This window comes from Cucurbita maxima, unplaced genomic scaffold (genome assembly GCF_002738345.1).
Source record: "Cucurbita maxima cultivar Rimu unplaced genomic scaffold, Cmax_1.0 Cma_Scf00009, whole genome shotgun sequence".
NCBI classification, from domain to species: Eukaryota; Viridiplantae; Streptophyta; class Magnoliopsida; order Cucurbitales; family Cucurbitaceae; genus Cucurbita; species Cucurbita maxima.
Genome location: NW_019272025.1, coordinates 5,914,393 through 5,932,116, shown reverse-complemented (window position 1 = coordinate 5,932,116; position 17,724 = coordinate 5,914,393). Strand labels below are relative to the sequence as shown.

The window sequence follows — 17,724 nt, the reverse complement described above, 5'->3', positions numbered from 1 at the left end:
TGAGCATAAGCTCTCATGGCTTTGCTTGGACTTCCCCTCATACCAATGCAGTTAGTATTCCTCGCTTATAAACCCATGATCATTCCCTACTTTCATCATCCAACCCTTGAGGAGGTGAAAATTGAGGAAGTGGAGATGCACAACTGGGCAAACGCGACGGTGATGACTGAAATAAACTATTCCGATTGAAGTTAAGAGAGCGAAAAAGAGGACGGGTTAGTGAAGGCGGCAAAAGTACTAATTTATACGTTTCCCTTTAATTACATCTAAAACTTCATGGGCCCAGCCCAAAAGTATCTAAATCTTCATGGGCCGAGCCCAGAAGTACTAATTTTTCATTTTCTTAAATCATAAAAGATTCAAACGTGCCCTAAAATTGAAAATAATTATTATTGGTTTTATATATGATAGGTAAAAACATTGCTAATAAAGGCCTTGCATAGATTTCATTTAACTAATTTTAATCTACATTTTATGTAATTTAATTCTCTTACCCATTATAGTATCAAAAAGCCATGAATCCAAATCGTTTTTATAGTATCAAAAAGCGATGAATCTAAACCGTTCAAAAATTATGTAGGAAGAGTTCGAGTCAACATCTTCATAGTTGAAAACGTTGCAAATCTAGCAGTTTAGAAGCTTAACACTCTTCATAGTTTTCTTGAACATGTTTTAGGATCATGCTCCCAGACCACGAATCAAATGGTTAACTTTCTTTATCAGAGTGATTGGTTTTTTTTGGATAATAAATTTTTTAATAATATTCCAAATGAGGCCTGTGTTTATAAAAGTGAAGTTTGGCCCCCACACCAAATAAAAACATTATTGTGCTTTTCAATACATTAATAATTCATAAGGTTATCCTTCCAACCAGCTTGAGAATATGATTTTTTTTATAATTATTATACATGCTATGTATTAAACCATGCCATATACGTCAACCATGGACTTTTTACTCCCTCAATTATTTGCTCAACCTTTAAAATTCACCTTAATTATATAATTACGTTATGCAATACTCAATCCAGGTGTCACGTCTCTCAAATGAAATAGGTGTAATAAAGTGTTGATTAGTAGTCTTAGCTAATACGAGCCCATCCCTATAAATTAAATTAAAAAATTTTGAGTAATTAAATTATAAGTGTTAAAAAAAAACTTTTATTTTATACTGGATAGAAGATTTATGAAATAATAAGAGAGAGAGAAAATAAAACCTAAAAATGTGATTTTGATTTTGATTTTGATGGGATGATCGTGATAAGAGCGAGGGAGGAGATGGACCCAATGCCTCAAGCCTAATAATGTGAGAATGAAAATGGAATAATAAAAGACGGAGAAAAAAAGGAAGCAAAATGAAGGGATTGAAGCTGCAAACACAATTCATGATATTGAAGGCGCCCTTGCAAGATCAAAAACAGCGCCAAAGAAAGCAATCAGCTTCTTTATCAAAGTCACACCTGTGATTAACTGTTGAAAACCCAAGGAAATCTCTCTTCCTCTCTCTCTCTCTCTCTCTCTCTCTCTATCCGTTTCTCTCTCTTCCTTTTGTTTTTGCCTTCCAACCCAAGGAAATAACTCGGACCTCAAAATACTGTTGCCACTTTCCATTTCAATCCCATACTTACGCCGAATCCGCTATGATCGTTGTTTCTGCATTGGGTTTCAAGCGGGCTGCCATTGATGGGCGGGCTCGAGGTTTGAAAGGTAACCGGTGTTCGTGAGCCTTCTAAATCCCCAGACCCACCTCTGACTCCCAGATTTATGATTCTCCAATTTGTTTGAGTTGCCAAAACCTTGCCCCTACGACATGAATTCATCAAGTTTCCACGATAATGCTTCTGGGTCTTCCAATTCTTACGATGGCTATTCGAACTTCAGTTTCGTTACGCAATCGGTTCCTCGATCCAAGTCTGGTCTTACGAGGCCGAGGATGTCGAAGGTGAGGAGGCAAACGAATACCCAGGATTTGAGGTCTGCGGCGGTCCCGGAAACGTATCGACCCTCCACCAGAAATTCATTTCCGGCCTCAATTTGGGGTCAGGATTCTGTCTCCGGTAAATCTGGGTCGGGTGGGATTGGGAATCAGCCATTTGTATTTGGAGAAAATAGGAGCACCACCAGCTCGAATTTGGAGAAATCAGAGAGAGGAGTTCTTGATGGAATGAAGAAATTGAATATCGAAAGCGTGGATGAGTTTTCGATTGCCAGAGATGGGAAATTCAGCTTTAATGGTGGCAATAGAAGTTCGAGTAAAACTGAGGTTTTTGATAAAGGAGGCGATGAAGCCATTGAATCAAAGCTTCCGGATGACATGAGGAAATTGAACATTGAAGAAGGGCAAGGTAATGCTGCACGAATTGACAAAACTATAAATGAAAGTTCGAGGTTTAGATCAAATGAACAGGCTAAATTTGGTTTGTGGAGCAGTAATGTTGTTCATCCTCTAGTTTCAGAACTCCCCAACAAGTTGCAGCATTTGAACATTGAAGATAGTGGGCATCATGATAGCGGCAGTGCTGCATTTAAATCTGAGGGTGTGGATACGTTCGGATTGGACAAGGGTAAGGGTGTTACAAGCTCAGCAGATTCTCTTCCCGAGAAGATAAAAGGTTTGAGCATAAGGGGCACATCTAATTCAGCAAATATCAACACCCAAGGGACTGGTGGTAATTTTGTTGAGCAAAAGGATACAATGTTGTCAAGAAAGATGGAGGAGTTGAAACTAGATAAAAGGACACCTTCATCTGGAGTAATTGCAGAGAAGACAGAAATGCAAAATTTTAGTGATTTTGACCGAAATCTTGATCAACCATTGGCCACGGACATTAAATCTCAGAAGTTGCAGGAGTCTAAGGACATGGGAGGTGGTCAGGTTTCTTCATATGCACAAAATGATGGTAATGATCTAAATGGTGTCACTATGCCGCCTTCTTCAATTTTTTACAATGATATACAACCTGTTGGTAGTACATTTCAAGTGACTGATACAAACAGAAACAAAGAAACAGATTACTTTCGCTCTATGAATAAACAAGAAAATACTGGATCGGCTTTTGTAGAATTTAAAACACCAGAAGTCAAAGCAAACATTTTTTCTGCTGGAATCAGTCCAAACTTTCAATTCAATGCACATAGGGATCCAATTAGAGAATTTGGACCGAATAGTAGGAGTGGAAGGTATAATCCTACCGCGGCACAGTTGCGTGTTGAACAGGAGACTCATGATTTTGGTTCAAGGGAAGGGGATCCCCTGGTGAGTTTCAAGGCGTCTGAGCCCTATTCACCAATGGACGCTTCACCATACGAGGAAACACTAGCTGCTGATCCAATCTCTCGTGAAAATTCCTTGACATCCAATGAATCACTCAATCTTAACAACAACTCCATTGTATTTGACGAGTCAATCCCTGAAGTCTTAAATGATACTATAGATGAAGATCTGCTTAATGCTACAGAAGGCTTAAATATAGGTGAAACTAGTTTGGGTGCAACTGAAATAGAAGAAGATGAAGGCTCTATTTACCATTCTCATGCAAACCATGGTGCTGAAGCTCCGCTAGAGGAATCTGTTTCAGTTGCGGATACCGAAAGCTACAAATCTGCAAATGAAGAGTTGGATTTTAGTGGTGATCGAGCAGCTATTTCAGAAGAAACAGAAGTCAGTTCGAGTTTGAAATTTGAGAGGCAGGATAGTGATGGCCGGAAGCAATTTAGTTTTTCTTCAAATTCAGAGGATGCATCCAGGTCAAACTTTATATTTGCTGCCTCATCTGCTGCCCAAAGTCAATTATCTGCATCCAAGCGCCAATACAAAAAGAAAAGTTGGGGAAAAGTTGGTCAAGAGTCTCATATTTCCTCAACAATTGCCATTGAAGTTCCGCTGTCATCTTCTTCTGCGCAATTCATTACATTTACGGGAAATTCATCACCAATACCGGCTCAAAGGAGTCAGAAAGGAGATCCATCTATGGCTCAGTGCAAATATGGAGCTGACTCTTGGGTGAACAAAGACCAGGAGATGAAACAAGAGTCCGTTTCTACTATAGCAGCAACAGTTGCTGCCCAGGAGGCTTGTGAAAAGTGGAGATTGAGGTTAGTGTTTGGTACTTATGATTGTTCTTGCCATAGATACCCTATAAGGTGTGTTCTTTGGAATTTTTCATTCCAACTAGGTAATTATCGTTTCTCTTTTGTTTACTTAACATTTTACAGAGGGAACCAGGCATATGCAAGTGGTGATTTATCTAAGGCTGAGGACCATTACACTCAAGGGGTGAATTGTATTTCAAAAGATGAGTCGTCTAGAAGCAGTCTCAGGGCTTTGATGCTTTGTTATAGCAATCGTGCAGCAACTAGAATGTCTCTTGGAAGATTGAGAGACGCAATCAGTGACTGTACAATGGCTGCTGCTATAGCTCCTGGCTTTTATAAAGTGTACCTTAGAGCTGCAAAGTAAGATCTTGCTGTTTCTTTATTGTATCTTTCGAGGCCTGTCTAATTCCGAGTTTGATACACACATATGCACTTGTCCTTAACTCTTTAAGAATACTTTGTTGACTTGCTATATTGAGTTAAAGTAATATTTTCGTAACAATAGTTAGTTGCTGAAGCATTTTTATAACTGTATATCTGATGCCTGTGTGTTTATTTAGCTGCAATTATATACATCGGGTGCCTACTATATGCAATGATTTGATAATGATAGCCATCACTTATTTTCTTGAGTTTGTTTATTGGACAATTTTTTTTTTCCTGATTCAGTTTTAGTAAAAATGATTTCATCCAAAGATTTATTGGCCAAACAATAGGATAGCAGTTGGTTTGAATATGGTAGTTTTCCATGGAACATAACTTATCTTATCAAAGTGACAAGTGAATTGTGCGACCTTTAACTTATGGCAAGCCGGGGTGTGTGCTTTGATGTGAGGCCTTTGGGGGAGAGGAACAATAGAATTTTCAAGGAAGTGGAGAGGGATAATAATGATGTTTCATCCCTTGTTAGGTCTTATTTTGCATGGTCGGTGCCCCTTCATTTAGAGGTGTTCCCTTTTGTGGGCTTAGTTTTTTTTTTTTCATGCCCTTATATTCTTTTATTTTTTCAATGAAAGTTGGCTTTTCATCCCCCCAAAAAAAGTAAAGTGTCCGAATTTATAATAATTTAGCATTGGAAAACTTTATTTAATAACCTTAGTAGGTGCATTAAGATTTTAGCACCTGACCTCAAAATGCATTTGAGTTTACAGCTTGCCTTTTTGACCATTGGACCATCGATGTAGGAGGCTATACCTACTCACTAATAGAAAAAAAAATAAATAAATAATAAATAAAGTACTAGACCAACAGAGAACATATAAGACGTATAAAAGAATAATTTTGTTTCTCCTACCATCATGTGTTCTGGTCGTACCAGGAATGATTTGCAAGCGATTCTTTTTGTGTAGAGCAGAACCTTTTAAAATAGCTGACTCTGGTTGTGCTTGGTTGCCGTACATAATCTCAGTAGTCGATAGTTTTTTGTATAGAAATGTTTGTTGACTTTTTATGGATGGAACTGTGTGTTAAAGAGATATGAATTATGTTCATAACATATCGCTGAAGTACTATCTTATAAATTAGCTGTTTCCTTGGCCTTGGGGAAGTTGAGAATGCGTTACAATATTTCAAGAGATGCCTGCAGCCTGGAAATGTGGACCGAAAAATTGTAGTGGAAGCATCTGATGGTTTGCAAAATGCTCAGGTAACAAAATTCTTTCTAGGATATGATGTCTTAAAGCTTTTTAGTTTTTGACGTGTATATTAGCATCACTAGTGGAAGCCTAGTTTGTGCAATGATTATAAAAGTAGTGAATATTCTAGCCATGAGGAGTATTGGAACTCAATTATCTCTTTGCTTCCACATGATGTTCTCTGTCCCTTATTTTTTATAATTATGACCAATTCGGCTTCTTTTTTGTCACGCTTAGGCCTTATTGGAATATCTCATCTCCTTATTCTTTGTATGATCTTTCTCTCAATATAGTATACAGTTTCTTGTAAATAAATAAAAAAAAACCAATGAATATTTTCATACTTCTTATTCTCAAGTTTACATATAATATACTTTATGCCAATACTCTTCGGCTAATGAATATTGGGTTTGGTGGGTTACTCGTTAGTTTTCCTTCAACCATTGAGAAATTGGAAGATTTGAGTACTAGTTTATTTCTTGAAAAAAGTTAATACATCGTAACACTTCCTATTGTCGCCCCAATTTTTCTAACTTATCATCGTGAACAGCGTGTTAAATTGAAGCTCCACATATTTTTACGATCTTTTTGTTTATTATGATAGAGACAAACTTCTTGAGGGAGGTATGTGTGGTTTTTTCCAAAATTTAGGTTAGGTTTTAGGTTTAGTTGATCATTCACTTTTAATAGGTGTAACTAAGTTTTTTTATATGTCCAGTCTTATTATTTCTACTGGCTTGCAGAAAGTGTCTGAATGCATGAAACGTTTAGCTGAACTTCAGCTAAGAAGCACATCCAGTGATATGCAGAGTGCTCTGGAATTAATTTCTGATGCTTTGGTAATAAGCTCATGCTCAGAAAAATTGCTTGAAATGAAAGCAGAGGCTCTTTTCGTGGTTTGTTGCACTTCCCTATTGTTATTGTTGTGTTCTCTCTCTCTCTCATTTTTTCCCCATTTCCCCTTCGTTTTTTTTGGGAGATTCTATGGAATTTTACTTCAAGTAAACTAACTTTCATTTTCATCCGAGAGGCTCTGATCTTCATGCAGCATGACTATGTTCTGTTTGTTTTTTTTTTCCCAAAAAAAAAAAAAATGTGCAGCTTCGAAGATATGAGGAGGTGATTCAGCTTTGTGAGCAGACCTTAGATTCTGCCGAAAAAAACTGCCCTTCAGAAGATATTGTCATTCAGACCTCTAATCTGGATGCTTCTGAAATTTCAAAGAAGTTTTACTTTAGGATTTGGCGATGCCGCTTGACACTCAAGTCCTACTTCCTTCTGGGAAAACTTGAAGAGGGTCTGGCTTCTTTAGAAATGCAAGAGGAGAAAGCGTCTACAATGATCGGGTAATTTGTTATGCTTCCGAACATTACTATACTAGATTTCAAAATCTCTTCTTTTCAGCTGGAAAACAGATAAAAAAAAGTAAATTGCAAAGAAGATTAATTAGAGAGGAAAAATATTATTTTCATTATCAGAAAATGGAATTTTGGGGCTTTCCCGGTTTGATAATTTTAAGTTCCAGGAGTGGAAGAAAGTTTTTGGAGTCATCAATACCACTAGCCACTACCATGAGGGAGCTTCTACGTCACAAGGTATCCCAAGTCAATTGCTTTCTATATGTGCATTACTATTTCAAATCTCTCCATTCTATTAGCCATAACTCGATCATATTCATATATCATTTTCCAATGCTGTTCATTTTACCGATCCTTTGGATCTTCAGAGAGACCATATTCTATTCAAGTTTGAACTCTTCATGATATGTGAATTACCGATTGTATATTTACTACGTGCCTTCTTGGAAATCCATGTAAAAAGAGAAAATGATTCTGGTGAAATTGAAATTCTACTAGGCAGCAACAAATGTCTCTGTCGGCATGATTTTGGTCCGTGAAGGAAATAAAATATCTTTATGCAAGTAAATACGAAGTACGATGTTTAGACAATTCAACACTTATTTTTCCTTTCTAGGAAATGAGAAAAGATGAGAAATTAGCCCAGCTCACAAGGGCTTACACAAATTCTTCATTTGGCTTTAGTTAAAGAAAAAACCGGAGTAAAAAAAAAAGTTATGTAAAGTGTTCCAAAGGGAAGGATTGAAAATCAATCTCAAACCTCATTTTTTCCGGCTTATCACGAAATTCTTTGGTTTCTTTCCCACCAGACTTCTCAAAGAAGTCACTTCATAGCAAATTCAATAGCACCTTTCCCTTTAGATGAACAGGGCTGCCAATCAAAACTTGCTCCAAGCAAATCTGGCAAAACTTTTAGCGCATGGTTTTTCCTTTGAAGCAGGAAGCCTCACAATGATCTCCTCTTTTCTCATATATGAGTACTAGCTTGATGATGGTTGTAGTACTATGTTTTGGAAAGACACTTGGGTGGGGCAATCACCTTTATCAGAATTATTTCCCAGACTGTTTGGCCTTTCTGTTTCAAAGGAAGCTTCTGTGGCTGATCACTAGAACCATAAATTGGTATCATGGGCTATGGATTTTAGAAGAAACTTTAAAGAAGAGGAAATCACAGAATGGGCTGCCCTGATTTCCATCTTATCATCTGAACAGTTTAATTCCAGCTAGGTTAATTGGCTTTGGGGGTTGGAGAAATCTGGGTTTCTCCACAAATATTTTTTACTGTCATATTTGCATTGATTCGTTGCTTGTAAATAGTCCATATCAATTTAGCTGAGAGGACATCTTATCTCCATAGTCCTTCCCCCCACTAAATGACTGCAGGCTGCTGGGAATGAAGCATTTCAGGCAGGGAGGTATTCAGAAGCCGTTGAACACTACTCAGCTGCTTTGTCATGCAATGTTGAGTCACGTCCTTTCACAGCTGTTTGTTTCTGCAATCGGGCTGCTGCATACAAAGCTCAAGGCCAAGTTATTGATGCTATTGCCGATTGTAGTCTTGCCATAGCCCTTGATGAAGAATATTTCAAGGTAACTTTTCTTTTACTTTTATTATTAAAATTTCTATAAATACTACGAACCCAGCTGTCAGCACTTATCTAGATGGTGCATTAGAATAGACATTTGATTCAAATATAATTCCATTTGGTAAAAATGGTTGAATTTAGTTTGGTAATATTGCGTGGGCTTAGTGGTGGAATTTTCCTCTGCATACTAGCTTTCAAAATAAACGTTCACTTTTATTGCACTCCAATGAATGGTATGACCAGAATTTATAGTGTGCTTGTATTGATTGTGATGGAAGAAAAGCAGGTCGGGTACTAGGGGGACTTTCTTTTAAGGAAAGGACTTCTTGGTCTTGCATCCAACTTTCTTGTAAAGTAGGTATTGTTGACTTTCGCATTTGAATTTAGAAGAAATTTATGATCAAAGGATGTTTTAGTATCAATATCTCAAAGGCATGTCCTGATATGGAATAAACATTATACTTCAATGTCTTAAGAAGCTAAAATTTTAAATTGGATCCTTTTAGTTGAGCTAGAATTGGGATGCGTAAAGCTTAACCTGATGCAGAAAAATATAATTGCAATAGGTGGAAATGAAATGCTCGTTCAAATGCAACCTTTTTTTTGCATTCCCCCGCAGTGCTCCATCAAAAATGCTCAGTGTTTTAAGGATATTGATATATTATCTGGCGATCATATAATTCTTGTGTTTAGTTAACAGGTTACCCTTTTCTGTTTGGTATAAATAAAAAACAAAGAACAAATACCAGCAGTTTTTAATGTTGAAGTCAATACCAAATAATTTTAGGAATATCTAAATGTAATTTTTCAAAAGACAAAAAATCCTAAGTATCCCCTAATTCTTCTTGGTTTACCCGAAGAAAAATTACAATGCCACTGTAATGAGCACTAGCATAAATCTTAACATGTTTTGATTGAGCTTTTATATACACAGGCAATTTCTAGACGGGCCACTTTGTATGAAATGATTAGAGACTATGGTCAAGCAGCTAATGATCTCCAAAAGCTTGTATCACTTTTGTCGAAGGAATTAGAGAAGACCTATAAGTATGCGTCCTCTGATAGATCGAGTACCAGTACAAATGATTTGAGACAAGCTCATCAACAGCTTGCAGAAGTTGAAGAAGAATCAAGAAAGGAAATTCCATTGGACATGTACCTAATTCTGTAAGTATCATCCATCATTTAACAAGTTTGTTAAGAAAGAGCTGGCTTTCTTTGATATGTTGCATTTGGCAGTGAAAATCGTGGTTTAGATTTTAAGTTTGTGGATTAATCTATTAGAATATTTCAAACTTTTGAGTATTTCAATCAATGCAACGGTTGTAATTTTATAATTCAATACAAATATTCAAATACTAAAACAAAACAAAGAGACCCGTCTTTCCCTCTCCATTTGAGTTATCAAATTGATGTAATACTGAACACGATGTTCATATAAACACCTATTCATGTTCTTCCCTTCCCCCTTTCCGGATCCATTTCATTCTGTCAGTATTCGTATATATATATATATATATATTTTTATGTCTGCTGGGGATAGTTATCCTTTGTGCGTTACATGAGATGGCACGGTGCTTATGAAATGGGGTCAAGGGTCTAAGAAGATCCCACGTTGTGAACTATGGTGGGTGATTTAAGCGCCAGTGCAATAATATTTATTAGTTGTCCTCTGCTTTATGCAGTTGTCAATAATATTTATTTAATTGACAACTACATTTGTTCAGGACAGTTCAGCTCAAAACATTAGAGGAACATTTACTGTTGTTTGTGGTTGGTTTAAGATATTGCATCTAAAACGTAGCAGTAGGATGATAAATCTAAGAGAGGTCCTTTAATTTCAGGTTATGAGAATCACTAGTACTTTTACTTTGATGGCAGGGGAGTTGATCCATCTGCATCTTCCGCTGAAATTAAGAAGGCATACAGGAAAGCTGCTCTCAGATACCATCCAGACAAGGTTTAATTTTGTCTACTTTTTTGATATGCTTATTTGTTTCGTGCGTTTTCTTAATATTCGCTGCTCATTTGTTTAGGCTGGCCAATCCTTGGCTAGAGCAGACAATGGCGATAATGTGCTATGGAAGGATATAGCTGGAGGAGTCCACCAGGATGCTGATAAACTTTTTAAAATGATTGGAGAGGCATATGCAGTACTCTCGGATCCCATTAAGGTAACTGAAAGGTTCCAATCATCTCTTCTGGCCAGTTGGGATAGTTTTTTTGTAACTTCTTTTGGAAGGTTCTTCCCCAACTTTTGTATAGAAATTTCATACATCAATGAAATGTTTCTTTTAGGGTTTCTTGCTCTTCAGGGACAGCTCTAGTTTTACACAAGTCACTCTCACATATCATGCTAGGCTATTGTTTTTTCGATTTTACTTCTATGTAATACAGCTCTATACATTTTATCAGATGATTATAGCCTTAAAGGTAAAACCGATCTGTTTTTTCAGCGCTCCCGATATGATGCAGAAGAAGAGATGAGGACTGCGCAGAAGAAACGCAATGGAAGCAGCACCCCTAGATCTCATACAGATGTTCATCAAAGTCATCAATTTGAAAGAAATAGTGCTAGGCCTCAATGGCGAGATCTATGGAGATCTTATGGTTCTCGAGGATCAGAATTTACTCGATCAACCAGGTATTCGTAAGAACTCTTTGCCGACATGCCATGATGGAATGAGGGTTTACATTAGAGCTCATCAAATAAATGATCTTTCCATCAAGAAATCCTGCGGCGGTTTGACCCCTCATAGTGAGACTGGCCAAAAGTTGACAATGGCTTCATGAGGGTCCCTGGTGGCTAAATCTTGAAAAAGAGGTCAAGGTCTGACCCTTAACACACCAACCTTGATGCCATAAGGGAAGTAAAATGGTGTTCCAGTTTTTCATTTCCATCTAGTAGCTTGTCCATACAATTGAGAGTGAGGTTTGGTGATCTTATAGACGACAGATTTGATTATAGAGTGAAAAAAAAAGGACCAAAAAAAGAAAAATGTTCCCTTTTAAAACAAAACAAAACAAAACAAAACAAAATGAAGGATGATGATTTGCAGCTTTCCAAGGTTTTCCTTTCCGTTGAACAATATTTTCTGCTGATCTTTTCTGGGGATCCCATGGTGGGTTAGTTGTTCGTAGTGGCATGTACAGACAGAAGAGATGGGTAAACAAGTGTGTTACAAGGTACACCATCTAATGGCTGTGGCTGAGTCTCTAACAACATTCTAACACAAGAAAGAAGGATAATTCTTACAGTTTAGAGCATCAACAATGTGGTAATTACCATTTCTGCGCAACGTTTTTGTGTGTTTCTTCATATACCCTCTTCTTTTTTACACTCAATGTCAAGTTTTAATCTGTTGTGGGTGACTACTAGTCCAGATCTTCATGCTGATGACTGTATGTGGTCTTTCTTTTCTTTTTTTTTTCTTTTCCTTTTAGTTGTTTAAAAAAGAGTGATGTATTCTGAAAAATGAAAAAAAAAAAAAAAAAAAAAAAAAAAACAGAACTTATAGACTGTTTGTGAACACCATTGACATGACATGGGTGCTTCATTTTGTAAATGGTTTTTTGGAATGAAGTTTTATGAATACCAATTTTGTGTTTGATAGATTTTAGTTTGGAAACATACATTATGAAGATAATTATGAGTTGAAGCAAAGTTTATATGTCAGGCACGTTGTTTTTCAGGTTCTTAAACTACGTGTTGGCAATATTCTGCTTGATTCAGGATTAGGGTGTGATCCTTTTGCTTCCCTCGTTTGAGTATCTAAATACATCAAAAAAAAAAAAATTAAGTATTGAGATTTGGTTTGAATTGACTTTCTACGTGTTTAAACACTTTTTTTTACTTAAAAAGTCATTCCTTGTGAACTTCTACAAATACGTCGTTCCTCTCACCGTGACTTCCATCATAGCTAACAAATAAAAATGAAGTTTTACTTGTCAACATAAGTTTGGTCATTGTTTTCTAGAAACAAATGTCCATACTTTTTAAGAAACAAAGAAGAGAATGGGAGATTCATTCTATGGAAAAAAAAAAAAACAGAGAAATCGTACTATATATAAATTACATGAATTTCCTTCTCGTCATCTGCTATCCACAAAGCAGCTTGATCTCATCAAATTAGACCCAGAAAAGGAGCATACTCCATAAATCAACTTCTTCCAATACCTGTAAATCAGAATCAAATTACCAAACGGTTGATCAAGCCAAGTCAACCCATTACATTTTTAGTTTGAAATTACTCCTCAGAAAAAGCACTTTTCATTGAACAACTAGTTATATGCTTGAAGCACTTGAAGTATTTTTTTTAGGGCTTTTAAAATTTTTTAAATACTTTTGATTATTTAGTCCAAACCCTTGAAATTTTAGGGAAGTGCTTTTAACAGTCTAAATAACTATTCACCATAGAAAATGCTATCCCAAACTCACTTTTACGTAGAGATGACACCATCAATTGGGTGCAAACCCAGGAAGTTGACAAACGAAAATTCAGTATAATGGAGGAACATCAGACATATATTCCTAAACCAAGTTCTTTGGGCTCTGTTTCAACCATCCATGGAGGCCTGTTAAGATTTAAAAAGGTGATTATGATAATAGCAAGCTGGAGTACTAATCAGGAGATACAAGTGTACTGATATGAATCAGCTAGATTCATCTTACTTGTTCATCACAAAATTGATTGTCCCTTGGGCAGCACGTCTTAGAAGAACTTCCCTTGCCTCAACTGCTATTCCTTCAGGCTATATGGGGATGTGATTAAACTTATAGCCAACGACAAACTTTCAGTGTAAATATTTCAGACACTGTATATACCTCTTCAGGAAACCAAACTCCAGGTTGTGTGCTTCCCTCCAGAACAGCAATAGCGAATGCAGCTGTTGAATATCCCACTGATCTGAAAAAGTTCCAATATAACACAAAATGTGAAGATTGCATATAGACAACTGGAAGTTGAATGAGAACATCTCTTAAGGAGGAGAATGAGAAGAGAGGGGGGTGAAACCCTTACTGGGAAAGCCTCCGATGACTGAAAATGCCCACTGTGTTTTGCCCTTTCGAACACTCCAAATCAACCTACATAAAAAGAGTAAGTGTTGGGAAACTTTTTCTACCCAAGTAAGTTCAGACTTCATAAGAAATTTGGTGTCTCACCCTCATGGATACACGCTCTCCAGAAAGACCATCAAATGCTCGAACAAAAGGATCAAACAGTTGAACCAAACTTTGAACTTTGCTTCTATCTCTAAAATATTCCTGCATCATTTAGTCAATCTTCAATTGATTTAGGAACCCGTGTTCATTGTACGTGATGTTTCATTGGAGACGTAAGTTGTATATCTTTTTGGCTCTTGATAATTTTATATAGAAAACTTTCCATATTCTCGCACAATGGCATCGAAATGTAAGGCAGCCATTGTACGATCGCTGGAAAAGCTTCCTTGGAGTTAACTTCTGACATATAGCTTGCGATAAAAATAGATAATTCAACTCGTACCATGGGAAGAAGATTTGTCAATGCCAACATTCCCCAATTCCAAAAAAATGGCGCAGTTCCAAAACGAGCACTAACTGACGGCACTCCCAGGATCTCATGTGCAGTTCTTACCTCTGGCAAATTCCTGAAATAAATACGTTTTTACTCGGGATGCAGCTCAAATGTTTCAAAGCAAAGAAGTTAAATTGTTCCCACAAAGTGACGTCTACTGCATGAAGTATATCACCAAAAGAGCAAGCAAAAACTTCAATCCTTAAGTTGATAAAAGAAATGGAAGGCCATGAATAATATTCAGTTAACCACAACTTGAAACGATCGGCTTAGTTTAGAAGAGTTCTGTAGATATGGACTTAGCCAGGATACATCACCGAACATATATGTGAAATGTGAATAATATCCGCCTCCAAGATTTAGATAATGGATTCCTAAGACAGTTTGAACTATAAAAAACCATATAGGCCTATCCAAGATGTTGAGGATTGTTGGGAGTGAGTTCCACGTTGGCTAATTTAGAAAATGATCATGAGTTTATAAAAGGAAGGAATACATCTCTATTGGTACGAGGCCTTTCGCGAAAGCCCAAAGCAAAGCCAAAAAGCTTATGCTAATATCATACTATTGTGGAGAGTCGTGATTCCTAACACTATGATTGGCTTAAAGTAAATCACTATATACGTGTAAATATTGCACGATCAATGCTTTGCTACATAGAATGAACTTACAGCAGAAATACATCCTTCTTCCCAATTCCTTTTCCGAAGTCAATGTTGAGCATTCCACTATAAGGTTTTAGTTTGAGCTTTTCCCCTGCTTCAATGGTATGTGTGGTGCATCAGTTGCCACCCAGAATACGGTACAGAATCGACATATTGTATAGACAAACACACAAGTTTCAGTCAACATTGACCTTTATTATAGGCGACCACCTCCTCTCCCAGCAGTAAGAAACTGGTAGCTAATATAGTTGGGCCAGCACCACCAGTGCCTGCAGTGTAGTAGTAGAATCTGAGACAAGAATTTACATTTAGTTGCTGAAGAAATTGCACCCCATCAATTTTTAGACTGTATTATATGAACGACTTCAAAGTTTTCTAGCTTAACTGAAGGTTGTGCTGAAATGAACTTGCAAAGAAAGATGATACTAAGATTCTAAGCGGAAGCCCCAATTAGAACATCGCCAAAACATTTTTCAGTCGTCCCAAATCATGCAAAAATTGAAATCTTTTGATCTGGTTTTCTTCCATATTCATACAAAATCTTCACACTATGGAAACTTCTCAAAAGGAATCCATAGATCTAAGAAATGATACTAAATGAACAAAAGATTATAAATGTTTGTTCCGCTGTTGTCAATGGGATTTGTTTACCACCTTAGGTACAAATGCAATATTGAATTATAAGTGATGGGGAAAAGTATGCTTTATCAGTCATGAGGCCTCTTGACCAGTCGCAAGATTATCAGGGACTTCACCTTAGCCTCTCGGGCTCACACTTGCTTTCATCTCTCGCAACACGTACAAGCTCTGCTGCCATTACTGGCATGGTGCAATAGGAAATACTCAGTCAGACGAAAATATTGACTTGAATATATCCATTGAAAACTAAACTTCAACCTATAAACACTTGCCATTAGTTCAGGTCCAATGGATTGGTTGAAACGGTGCATTACATTTAGGGAACTTTGCATAATCACATAATAAGAACTATCCAAATTGGAGTGCACAATAAGAACATGGATATTATGTACCGTTGCTCACGCCAGGATAAATGCCAGCAGTTGTGATAGCTGGAATATTTGCATCTATAGCTTTATTCTTGAAAGATTTTGCATTCTGTGAATACTTTGAATCATCACAGACATCAATGTAGGCTGTCTGCAGAAGCAGGTAGACAAAGAATTTCATCAATATATGAGCATAAAAGTGAGATTTTTAATGCAAATGCAGCCCTTTCCTTGGTATTTATGGAAGCTTCAAGTACAGTGCACTTCTCCGTCTGTTGGAAAGGGCCAGCCGTATGAACTACAAGATCAACATCTGTAGTGACAGCTACAGATTTCAGTTAAGCGCCCTTGGTGGCCAAAATGTTAAAGACATTTAAACGCAATTGGTTTAGGGTGCAAGGTTTTCATGTGTTTTGATCCAGACAGACATGATAAATCAAGATATCTGCAACTATACAAAAAGGGAAAATATGTATACACAATAAAGTCATTTTAATGTTCTTAGACCGCAATAAAATCGGTTACTAACATTGGGAGGTTCATATTTCACATGCGAAATGGACGAAATTGGAAAAGAAATAGAGCCAAAGACTAACATTAATGTAACAACTTAGTCCACCACTAGCGGATATTGTCTTCTTTGGGCATTTTCTTCGAGGGCTTCCCCTCAAGGTTTTTAAAGCACGTCTCCTAGGGAGAGGTTTCCACACCCCTAGAAGGAATGTTTCGTTCCCCTCTCTAACTGATGTGAGATCTCGCAATTCACTCTCCTTGGGCTCAGCATTACTGTTCGGTGTCTAGCTTTAATACCATTTGTAACAACTCAAGCCTACGCCCAAAGAGGACAATATAGAGCCAGACACTAGGTTGTCTACCAGCAAGGATGCTAGGTTTCCAAGGACAGTGGATTATGAGATCCCACATCGGTTGGAGAAGAGAACGCAATATTCTTTATAATGGTGTGAAAACTTTTCCCTAATAGACGGTTTTGAAATCGTGAGGCTGACAGCGATACGTAACGGGCCAAAACGGACAATATTTACTAATGGTGAGCTTTTACAGTTAAAATCATAAATTATCAGAAGAATCAGTATACCTCTCAAAGCAGCCTCCAACATTTTAGCATTCTCAACGTCGACTTCCACAAACCGAGAGTTTCTCCCGAGTGTCGCAACCATAGCTTCACCCTTTTCCCTGTCACAGCAAGCACTTATATTATTCTGAATTTCAAATTCGAAATCGCTCAGCGTCATCGACTACCAATCAGTAATCAACATTTTAGGTTTGTAAAAACAAAGTTCTTGACAATAAACACCGAAATGCCGAAATTAACAGAGAAACGAAGAAATTCAAATTCAAACATGTCTATGAGGAAGTAAAACTAGCATTATTCAAATTAACACAGAAGGCTTACCTGTTTCGACCACCGATGGCAATCTGAAGGTCGGGACAGAACTTGGAGAGAGCAGTGGCAGTGGAGGCTCCAACCCGGCCGGTGCCTCCGAGTACCAAAACCCTAGAATTGCGAACATTCTGAGGCAGTTGAAGTGGAAGTTCAGTGTCGGCGGTGGCCATGGCCATTGGAGAGAAGCTTTTCAAACGGAAGAAAGCTCCCGCCATTGTTTGCCGCTCTTCTCCGCACAGGCGAGTTCTCTGCAGTCCGAGTCCTCTCTAGTCCCATTATCCGTTTATCGTTGCTGCTGACGTGGCATCCCCACCTTCTTACGAACAAGTGGACAAAATGGGCATAGGCTTATGAAAATGTTCCAAGAAAAATAAAATAACAAAAGATTAATGAAATGGTTTAAACATAATCAATTTGGC

General features: G+C 37.3%; 2 protein-coding genes across 4 annotated transcripts; one reads left to right on the top strand and one right to left on the bottom strand.

Moving 5' to 3' along the window:
• Nucleotides 1-1,320: 1,320 nt before the first annotated feature.
• Nucleotides 1,321-12,280, top strand: LOC111483635. 2 transcript variants are annotated; one of them, XM_023129863.1, is made up of 12 exons: nt 1,321-2,342; nt 2,448-4,092; nt 4,213-4,452; nt 5,617-5,737; nt 6,470-6,622; nt 6,828-7,072; nt 7,252-7,321; nt 8,468-8,674; nt 9,605-9,837; nt 10,552-10,630; nt 10,707-10,844; nt 11,127-12,280. In XM_023129863.1, the coding sequence occupies exons 1-12, from the start codon at nt 1,808-1,810 to the stop codon at nt 11,322-11,324; spliced, it is 3,864 nt and encodes a 1,287-aa protein (XP_022985631.1). In that variant the 5' UTR covers nt 1,321-1,807; the 3' UTR covers nt 11,325-12,280. The 2 variants fall into 2 exon arrangements, with proteins under 2 accessions (XP_022985631.1, XP_022985630.1); XM_023129862.1 differs by having other exon boundaries at nt 1,321-4,092.
• Nucleotides 12,281-12,617: 337 nt separating this feature from the next.
• Nucleotides 12,618-17,594, bottom strand: LOC111484409. Of its 2 annotated transcripts, XR_002718501.1 has the most exons (14): nt 17,315-17,593; nt 16,997-17,094; nt 16,131-16,213; nt 15,925-16,051; nt 15,649-15,712; nt 15,085-15,182; nt 14,900-14,984; nt 14,178-14,301; nt 13,835-13,936; nt 13,692-13,756; nt 13,496-13,577; nt 13,343-13,422; nt 13,109-13,245; nt 12,618-12,847 (listed from the first exon to the last, which is right to left on the bottom strand). XR_002718501.1 is itself a non-coding variant. In XM_023130974.1 (13 exons), exons 1-13 carry the CDS (start codon nt 17,518-17,520, stop codon nt 13,188-13,190), a joined length of 1,272 nt encoding a protein of 423 aa, XP_022986742.1. In that variant the 5' UTR covers nt 17,521-17,594; the 3' UTR covers nt 12,956-13,187. The 2 variants fall into 2 exon arrangements, 1 of the variants encoding a protein (XP_022986742.1); XM_023130974.1 differs by lacking the exon at nt 12,618-12,847 and having other exon boundaries at nt 12,956-13,245; nt 17,315-17,594.
• Between the last annotated feature and the right edge of the window lie 130 nt (nt 17,595-17,724).